This window comes from Cicer arietinum, chromosome 5, assembly GCF_000331145.2.
Source record: "Cicer arietinum cultivar CDC Frontier isolate Library 1 chromosome 5, Cicar.CDCFrontier_v2.0, whole genome shotgun sequence".
NCBI lineage: Eukaryota > Viridiplantae > Streptophyta > Magnoliopsida > Fabales > Fabaceae > Cicer > Cicer arietinum.
Window position 1 is genome coordinate 37,842,442 of NC_021164.2, and position 11,414 is coordinate 37,853,855.

The 11,414-nt window shown below is 28.3% G+C and overlaps 1 protein-coding gene across 1 annotated transcript in view; it reads left to right on the plus strand.

Moving 5' to 3' along the window:
- LOC140920442 (uncharacterized) overlaps positions 1 to 7,997 on the plus strand; it is an 8,833-nt gene extending 836 nt beyond the window's left edge. Inside the window, exons 2-4 of the mRNA XM_073368714.1 lie at positions 7,462 to 7,516; positions 7,594 to 7,718; positions 7,905 to 7,997. Of these exons, the coding sequence (XP_073224815.1) occupies positions 7,462 to 7,516; positions 7,594 to 7,718; positions 7,905 to 7,997 (273 nt within the window). The remainder of the gene's footprint in view (positions 1 to 7,461; positions 7,517 to 7,593; positions 7,719 to 7,904) is intronic.
- Positions 7,998 to 11,414: the final 3,417 nt, after the last annotated feature.

Here is an 11,414-nt window from a genome sequence, read left to right on the forward strand (position 1 = left end):
CGTAAAAAAGTATTATGCTTAGATAATAAATACCCATTAGGTTGAAAACCTGAAAAGGCAACCTAGGCAAAAATTAGGGTACAAAAAAAATATACCCGCTAGGTTGAAAACATGAAAGGGCGACCTAGGCAAAAACTATGGTAAAAAAAAAAACCCCCGCTAGGTTGAAAACCTGAAAGGACAACCTGGACAAAAATTAGGGTGCACAAAAATATCTGTTAGGTTAAAAACCCAAAAGGGCGACCTGAGAGAAGAAGAAAAACAAGAACAAAGAATATATACTCGAAAAGACAAAGTGAACAATATGGATCGGATTATCGCATGAGAAGTTAGTACAGTCTACCTTGGAATTACTAGTAACCAAGTTGGGTCTCTCACCCATTTCTTTTGTTTTATCTTATGTATATTCTTTTTTCTTTACCATTGAATTACTAGCAACCAAGTCGGGTCTTCCACCCATTTCTTTTGTTTTATCTTATGTATATTCTTTTTTTATTTCAATATATTCATATATATTGTTATTACCTTTATAATTTAACTCTTTTTCCTGAATGCATCTTATGATTATCATGTATTGGAAAGTAAAACATATTCCATACCTCGATACAATGAATTGCAATAAAATCGGATATAGTATAGGTCGTTTACAGTACAAGGCAGACAACAACATGAGATCCAACGTCACATCACAATATTAAAAAAGAAAAAAAAGAAAAAAAGAAAGAACGGAAGAAAAAAAAAATAAAAGAGGACAAAAAAAAAGGAGATCAAAGATATCACGTTAAAAAAAAAAGAGTATAAGTGCTTTCTTTCATTCATGATTTGAATGGTCGTGTCCAATAAAAATATTAATAAAAACCGACACATTCATTCATTCATTCATTCATTCATTCATTCATTCATTCATTCATTCATTCATTCATTCATTCATTCATTCATTCATTCATTCATTCATTCATTCATTCATTCATTCATTCATTCATTCATTCATTCATTCATTCATTCATTCATTCATTCATTCATTCATTCATTCATTCATTCATTCATTCATTCATTCATTCATTCATTCATTCATTCATTCATTCATTCATTCATTCATTCATTCATTCATTCATTCATTCATTCATTCATTCATTCATTCATTCATTCATTCATTCATTCATTCATTCATTCATTCATTCATTCATTCATTCATTCATTCATTCATTCATTCATTCATTCATTCATTCATTCATTCATTCATTCATTCATTCATTCATTCATTCATTCATTCATTCATTCATTCATTCATTCATTCATTCATTCATTCATTCATTCATTCATTCATTCATTCATTCATTCATTCATTCATTCATTCATTCATTCATTCATTCATTCATTCATTCATTCATTCATTCATTCATTCATTCATTCATTCATTCATTCATTCATTCATTCATTCATTCATTCATTCATTCATTCATTCATTCATTCATTCATTCATTCATTCATTCATTCATTCATTCATTCATTCATTCATTCATTCATTCATTCATTCATTCATTCATTCATTCATTCATTCATTCATTCATTCATTCATTCATTCATTCATTCATTCATTCATTCATTCATTCATTCATTCATTCATTCATTCATTCATTCATTCATTCATTCATTCATTCATTCATTCATTCATTCATTCATTCATTCATTCATTCATTCATTCATTCATTCATTCATTCATTCATTCATTCATTCATTCATTCATTCATTCATTCATTCATTCATTCATTCATTCATTCATTCATTCATTCATTCATTCATTCATTCATTCATTCATTCATTCATTCATTCATTCATTCATTCATTCATTCATTCATTCATTCATTCATTCATTCATTCATTCATTCATTCATTCATTCATTCATTCATTCATTCATTCATTCATTCATTCATTCATTCATTCATTCATTCATTCATTCATTCATTCATTCATTCATTCATTCATTCATTCATTCATTCATTCATTCATTCATTCATTCATTCATTCATTCATTCATTCATTCATTCATTCATTCATTCATTCATTCATTCATTCATTCATTCATTCATTCATTCATTCATTCATTCATTCATTCATTCATTCATTCATTCATTCATTCATTCATTCATTCATTCATTCATTCATTCATTCATTCATTCATTCATTCATTCATTCATTCATTCATTCATTCATTCATTCATTCATTCATTCATTCATTCATTCATTCATTCATTCATTCATTCATTCATTCATTCATTCATTCATTCATTCATTCATTCATTCATTCATTCATTCATTCATTCATTCATTCATTCATTCATTCATTCATTCATTCATTCATTCATTCATTCATTCATTCATTCATTCATTCATTCATTCATTCATTCATTCATTCATTCATTCATTCATTCATTCATTCATTCATTCATTCATTCATTCATTCATTCATTCATTCATTCATTCATTCATTCATTCATTCATTCATTCATTCATTCATTCATTCATTCATTCATTCATTCATTCATTCATTCATTCATTCATTCATTCATTCATTCATTCATTCATTCATTCATTCATTCATTCATTCATTCATTCATTCATTCATTCATTCATTCATTCATTCATTCATTCATTCATTCATTCATTCATTCATTCATTCATTCATTCATTCATTCATTCATTCATTCATTCATTCATTCATTCATTCATTCATTCATTCATTCATTCATTCATTCATTCATTCATTCATTCATTCATTCATTCATTCATTCATTCATTCATTCATTCATTCATTCATTCATTCATTCATTCATTCATTCATTCATTCATTCATTCATTCATTCATTCATTCATTCATTCATTCATTCATTCATTCATTCATTCATTCATTCATTCATTCATTCATTCATTCATTCATTCATTCATTCATTCATTCATTCATTCATTCATTCATTCATTCATTCATTCATTCATTCATTCATTCATTCATTCATTCATTCATTCATTCATTCATTCATTCATTCATTCATTCATTCATTCATTCATTCATTCATTCATTCATTCATTCATTCATTATATATAAATAAAAATAATAATAAAATCCGTCAACACATAAATATTTTCTACCCAAGAACTACGTGAGTTTTGATTTCCCTATTGCACCTGGGGATACGTAGGAGCAAGGTTTTTCCCTTGTCAAACCAAATTAATAAAACAAATATTTTTTTTCTTTCATTAATGTAAATAATTTAATTTTTTATTATTCTTTATGGGGTAAAAATAAATAAATAAATAAATAAATAAATAGTTTGTATATAATTAATTATAGGGTAACCGTTTTAACGGACGTTGTAGGGAGATAATACTTCCCTATTCGTAATCGACTCCCGAATCCAAATTTTTGGTTCAAAAATATTATTTTTGGTTTTATCCAATTTTTCCTTTAATAAAAATAAAATTGGTGGCGACTCCTTTTTCGCGGACAAACCGGACGCGACAGAAGCTACATATATATTATTGTTGGGTACTTCTCTTTTATAAATTATATTGATAAAATGAATATATATTATTGATATAACTACTATATCAATAATCATTTGACAATTGAGACATAAAAATTCATATAAATTTTTCAAAATAATGTGGAATTAATGTGAAAGATGTTGGACAAACGTTATGAAATAATAATGTGACGTCAGCTTTTTAGCTGAGATGGGAAATATTTGCCTACGTGGAAGAAATATGTGAGGTGGTAGGGGAGTCTGTTTTAAATATATAATAATAATAATAATAATAATAATAATAATAATAATAATAATAATAATAATAATTTCTCTTTATGTGAAATTCAAAAGAAACAAGGTTCACTCAAATTAACTACGATTCAATTATTTGCTAGCAAAAAAATACCCACTTCCGCATTTTTATTTTAAAATAAGAGTACCATTTTTCCATACGCGTGCACCAAGAAAACAACATTCATGTAATTCCTTAAGATCATTAATACCTAAATGTTAGTGTAAGGAGTCAGATCATCCCATTGAAAAAATTAAACCAAATATTAAATTAACAACCAGAAAATATAAATATAAGGATTTAAAGAAATTGTTTTTTGAATAATTCGCAAAGATGCATCAAGTCATAAAATATACATAAATAATTCAAGTAGCAACCCACCTAGAACACATAATTAGATCAAATATAAAAATAACAATAAATAAAAAAGTCGTCCACACAGAAGTCACCCATATTAATGAGAACACATATATTGTTCATAAAAGCCAAAATTTTACTAATGATATTGTAATAAAAATTGAAACTTTATAATTAAGTACACTAAAACACGTAAGAATCGCAATTTTACGGTAAACATTTTCACAATAATAGAATCTTATAATTAAGTTTGTCAAGACAAACATATTACTAAAAATATCAAAACATTATAGTTAAATTCCTTAAGACAAACATAAAATCAACAATTTTCTTTTAAGACATCAAAACATTGTATTAATATCTTACAAACCACTAATTTAATATCTAGTCTAACTTTGCATGAAGAAAAGCACTTAACTTGAGCATTTTCCTTCCAAGTAACATTATATAGCCCTAAAAAAATCACACAAAGATAAAGGAACGAAAGCTTAGAACTTCGACCAGCACTAGCGCATTTTAACCTTGTTACATCCTCGATATTAGATCAGTTGTTATAGATCCAATGTAATAACCAAGGCGGTGACAAATTTGTTATTATGATAAACTTTATTAGATCTATTATAATTCAACTGTTCTAACATACATATTAAAAAAAAGAATTCTACACACAAAAAAAAAATGATAAATTTATAATAATAAATATTTTATCAAAAAAAAAATTCCTTGAAATTCAGAAAAAAAAAAATTTTAAACAAAAACACGCGCCTAACACAAATCCTTCCTTCACCCTTCACTGCTTTCACCTTTCAACAACCTTCATCCTTCGATGCAAACTCTAAATAAATTTTGTTTTCTCTAAAGTATATTTTCACTCCTTCCTTTACAATCAATACTTAAATTTGTATTTCCCTAAATTATGTTTTCTCTTCCGCGCTGGCGACGAATTGGTCTGGCGCAACCCATTTCCTGACCTAAGTAACTACAATTAAATTTGTTTCTTTTATTCTTAAATTGCAGGACATTTTTTGTTAACAAAAATGCTACTAGAGAAAATGATAAATATTGCAAACAAGACAGGGATTCAAGGAAGAATAATAAATGTTTCTTCGGTAATTCATAGCTGGGTGAAAAGAACTCGCTTTTGTTTCAAAGACATGCTCAATGGAAATTCGATTACTTGCTAAAACTAGTGCTGCTCCATTTTGAATGCTTACATTTTGTTTCTGTCTCTCATGTATTCTTGTAGCCTCGATATTGAAATTTGAAGGGCACAATATTCCCCTTGAGGAAGAGTTGATTCTAAAGGTAAAAGCATGTTGTTTTTAATTAATTTAACCCAATTCATTCTAGTTGATGGCTTGATGCTATATTTTTCTGTTCTAATAAGTAAAAGCATCAATAAATAGCAATTTTAGTTCAGTTTGTTGCTTTTCTCAATATCTATATTACCATTTTCTTACTTGAACCAATAAAGTTGAATAATAGGTCGCAACAGAACCAGCCTTATTTAAATGGACGTTGTATATATGTTGTTGGTCAGTTTCTTGGTTTGTTATCTTGTGATTACATGTTATGGATAACAAGTATGATTACTTTGGCATTGTAAATACTTTCAATTTGTCGTGCAAGAATGATGGACTCTGGGAAGACAACTGTGGAGAAGACGATATGTTTATAAAATTAAGCTATCTAAAAAGAGTGGTTGAGAATGTTGTCTCATTCTTTGTAGAATTTGATGGTACTGTCTTGATACAATAAAGAGATTATTTTTCTTTTTATTGATACTTATTTCTGTGTGTTGAATCTGTTGATATACTTTCTTCTGCTCTCACACACACAAAGGCATGCTTTTGGTTTGCTCAATATAAGTTCTTTTAATTAAATAAAAATTCTACAAAACTGACTTATAAGGTGAGGATTATTTAAGCCTTATAAGCACTGTAACTCTAGTCAATGTGTGATTCTCTAGAGTTACACGTATATTTTCCATATATATATATATATATGTATGTATATATATATATATATATATATGTATGTATATATATATATCACCCCATATTTTGTACAATTTCTGCTATTTTTTTTAAGCTGTATTGCTAGAAGATAGAGAGAAGCATGCAGAGTTGTAAAGAACTCCAAAAGACGCTTTCGTTTCACTGTCAATCTCCAAACAAGGGGCAAAGCTGCTGCTAAGCGTTGTACCAATCAGGTTTCTATTTTTTATTTATTTTATTATTATAATTATTATTTTAGATATATATAGCGCCAATAATATTTTAGATATATAAATCAGTCTGATCTTATTATTAATTAAATTATTTGAAAGATACTTTCTCATTGGTTTATTGGTTACACAATTATTATTATTTTTTAATTTATAGTACCATGGACTAGTCAACATTTGAGATATATGGCATATATTTGTGTGTGTATTATTATTTGTCGTGTCGTTAAGTTTTGGAGACATTGTTGGGACTATTAGGCTGTATATGATTCTAATTTTTTTTAAAATTATTTGAAGCTTCATGGATGATTTCATTTTGAAGTAGAAATTTATGGTTTTTTTGTCCTCACATATGAGACGATGACTTGATCATAATCAGTTTGACAAAAATAAGGGAAATGAATGTGGGTGTAACTTAACTCGTATTCATTTTTTCTTGTTTTTGTCGAACAGACACATCATATCACTGTGACCTTCTACTTTCAAGTGGCAATCGTTTTAGATTTTTGAGTTTTATATGTACTAACTAATGTTTGTGGTTTCTAATTAGTGTTCAAAAGTTCAAATTTTAGCCAAGATACCACTAAAAAAAATGATGAACATAAATGCATAAATTAGTTACTCTGGAATTTTTAATTTGATATTGTTGATGATAGTCTATGGACATTTTGAATATTAGACATAAAATGCTTTTTGCTAGCATACAAGTAAAGTAATAAAATTGAACCTTTTAAAACATTTTATGGAAGCATCAGATGGAAGATGACCAAGATGTTGATCACATGTCATCCACTGTTCAACATGTTGATTACATGTCATCCACTGTTATCAGTTTCAATAAAGACCGAAGTGATCTTGTTTTTCTTTTGTACACTTGGTTATCGAGTATAAACAACACTCGTGCTCATTAACTCTGAAAAGTGTTTTTCTTAGTAAAGGATTTGAGAATACTTATAAAGTACTATAACAATGATTCCTTAGTTTTCTCTTCAATGCATAGAAATAGAATGTGACATCTTCCTGTTTGATTTCTCAAAGACTCATCCTCTCCTTACACCAGGAGAAGCTGAGGGTGGCAGTTTTGGTTTCCAAAGCAGCATTTCAGTTTATGCAAGGTAAGTTTCTTTGTCATTATTCTCATAGCTTATAAATATCAGAGCCAATATGTTTACTTTTGATCATATATTCACAGGCGTGCAACAAAGCGATTACAAAGTGCCAGAGGAAGTTAAAGATTCAGGATTCCAAATTTGTGGTGATGAATTGGGGTCTATTGTTGAAGGCCATGATGATGATGTAAAGAAGCGGAGTCAAATTGTTTGTTGTTTGTTTCTATTTTCATGATTAAAGAATTTTGTATTAAGTCATTATTATTCAAAAATTTGAGTCAAATTGTTTGTTTGTTTGTTTTTATTTTGAGTTATTATGATAAATATTTTATTATTTATTATGTTTTTTAAATGTTCATTATTGGTTTAAGTTTTGAATATGTGTTTCATTCAGCTTTGTGATGGTTTCTTGGACGCTAATGCATTAAATTGTTGTGTTGATTTCGTGCTTGCAGCTGACAATGAAATCTTTGGCCAGAGACGGTGAATAATAGTAATCATTCAAGTGATTTGGTTGTGTTAATTCATATGAACCTTTTTGGGTTAATTCTGATTATTAATATGATTACTATCTTTTATATATACTCAAACTTGTGATTTGTTTGTGTTTTCATGTTTAGTATAATGTATTGTCAACATAGTTGATGTCATCATGTGACTCCTTGGGTCGAGACATGTTCAATTCGATTATGTCTATAATTACATTATTGTTTTGGTTCTACTTATTTGTCGTGACAATGCTACAATGCAATTGATATTTAGTTGATTTATTAATTGTTATAACGAAGGAAGTATGAAATTTAGTTAAATTTTAAATATGACTTGTTAGATTGGTTCAAATTTAACCAATGTATTAAATCAATTTTGAATTTGACTTGTTATATTGGTTCAAATTTAACCAATGTAATAAATCAATTTTGAATTTGACTTGTTAGACGGGTTCAAATTTAACCGATGTAATGAATCGATTTTGAATTGATTTGTTAGATTTGTTCAAATTTAACTGATGTAATAAATCAATTTTGAATTTTGACTTGTTATATCTGTCATTTTAGCCGATTTTATAATTCACTATTTATTACAATGCTTGATGTTAGATCGGACCAATAACCGATCTAACATGAATATAGGAACCAATCTAACAAGGTTTAATTGCACTAGTGCAGAATGAGAGGGAATATGTGGATTGTTGATTGAGATAAACAAAATATAATGTTGGGAATGACACGTGGGGTGTGAGTGATTTGGACTTTTTTTTTGCTTTATTGTAAGTTTACTCGTATTCTACGAGGGAGATGTATATGAGACTAATATAGGAGGTGTGGAGTTGATTAGAGGAAATTAATAATTCTCGGTTAATTGCACATATAGATATAAAAAATTCAATTGGAATAATATCATTGACCAACCGTTAGAAATTAATTGTCATTCATTTTAATTATTCTGGCTTGCTACACATTTGAGTGGGTACAAGGGAGGGAGAGACGAATCATCATGCATGTAATAGCTTGATCGTATGATTATTACTAACAAACAAGGGGCATGGAATATAAATGGTGGTATGATGATTTGTTGATTACAATTGATTAGTGGTCTCCTTAAAAACATGGAAGAAAACACGTGATTCTATAAACTAAATGCTATTAAAAAATAGAATTGAGTTATTTAGAGTAGTATTCATTTTTGTTACGTGGCTATGCCTTAAATTGAATTCGCTTAGCTTCAAACTCTACGTTCTCCTTTAATTTATAGCCTTTTAGCTTTATTAAATGAGTTGGATAAGGGTGATAACTTTTTAACTACAACATATGGAAACATTCTGCAGGGAATTAGGTGGCAAGGCTAACTGATATACCACCGGTTCTACCTTGCGAAGAATCAGAAATGGACTAATGAACCTAGGGGTAAATTTCGAAACACATCAAAAGAGGCTAATCCAACTCATGAAGAATTGAAGCCCAAGTTAGGGGTAACTTGATAACTACTTTATTTGAAGCAAATCCAACTCATAAAGAATTGAAGCCCAAGATAGTAAATTGCTTAATTCAAATTGAAGAAGTTAAGTAATGAAGGTTACATTTGCGTGTGACCAAATATTAATTATAAGTTTTAATTAAAGTAGTAGATTGAATTAATAAGAACATTTGGGTCTAATTGTAAAAACTTGACTTGAGATAAATTTAGAGAACTAGTAAATTAGTGGCACTATATAAAAGGCAAACCCTAGCTTATTAAAAGAAGATTTTTTTTGAACATATTGTTATTTTGCGAGGCTTTGCTCTCTAGTGTTCTTGAGAGAATTCACTTTGAACTTATCAAAGATTGTTGATCCTTATGGTGTTCTTTTTGGCTTATCAACCTCTAAATTGTGGTGTCATTTTGTTCTTAGTTCATTTGTTGAATTATAATTGTCAATTTCATTTACATCAAACCCTAATACATAAATTGTGTCAATTTTCGTGTTCAGTAATTTGTGCTCATATATCGTGTTTTACATACTCTATTTCGGTGATGCAACAGCTTAACCTACGTTTTAAAACATCATCTTTCACCTTGTTTTGAAATCGTCCGATTCTGAGTTTTGTAGCTTCAGCTGTTGCGTTCTCCAAGGAAATGTGATTTTGACTTCGATCTGTATGTTTCCAACCTATGACAAAGATCATATCAAAAAATAAACGAAGTATACATGTATCAATTATCATCAATCAAATACAGACATGTATACACTATATTCACAACACATATAAATTTTGAGCAAAAGACTCCAAGTCGTAATGCAATGTCTATATTCAAGTGCACCTAATTCTATAATATGTGACCCTCTATCAAAGGGGTTTCGATTACCGATACCAACATAGTGATGCCCATTTCCAATAGCATCATAGTGATGTCCATTCCCAATAACATCACAACTCAATAAACTCCACAAGGATATCGTGGATCAATACTGATAACTATACCCAGTAGTCCATCTCAATTACCACGTAACTATGATATGCATGTGCAATGATTCCCTATACATGCAACTTCTATAATTTAAGTTAATTTATGCAACTTATTAACCACCATGCCATAAGCATTAAAAGTCCTGAATCAATCTTCTTCTCTTAACCTTTGACAAAGTAATTAAATCTATATGTTTAGCATAAAAGGTACCCTAACCTTATAGGACTTACTTTTTTAAATGCAAATATGATGCGTGTTCATGAGACATCAAGATTTTTTTATAAAAAAAACGCTTTTTGATAAAATGCTTATTAGTTGAGTCCTAAATATTAACTTATTCCAAACTTATCTTTAAAGTATTATTAGTCCAAAATATGTTTATTCCAAACCTAAACTAATTTTATGACTTTTTAAAAATGTAGAAAATATTGCAATGATAGTTCAAAAGTTTCGGGTTCTAGAATTTCCAACATGTAAACCATAACTTCGCAATAAAAGGTTAAGATGTTTTGTTTCTAAAAATAATTTTTCTTTCGATTTTTATGTATCCATCAGAAGTAGTTTTCTTGTTAAAGTTTCTCGTGTTAAGCAAATCAATTTCTTTATTGTTTTGCAGACTTAAGAACCACTTTAAATTATTTTAACATAACCAAATACTATAAAATATATGCTTAAAACGTAGAAGATTTTGTCTAGTTTCATTTTCGGAAAGAATCACTTAAAAATTGTAAGTAGATTTTAATTATGATTAAAACAATAAAGTTAGTCAATTCATGATATGATGAAAATTTTACTCAAAACAGATGCTTTATTGTAGCTGAAATAAAAAATTATTTTAGACATATTCTCAAGACTTTTATTAAACAACCATTTTTCTATTAAACAGATGTTAAAACTTGATAAATTTCTTGATAAAAAATTCATCACAACTTAATTTAAAAAATTTGAGAATTCAAAC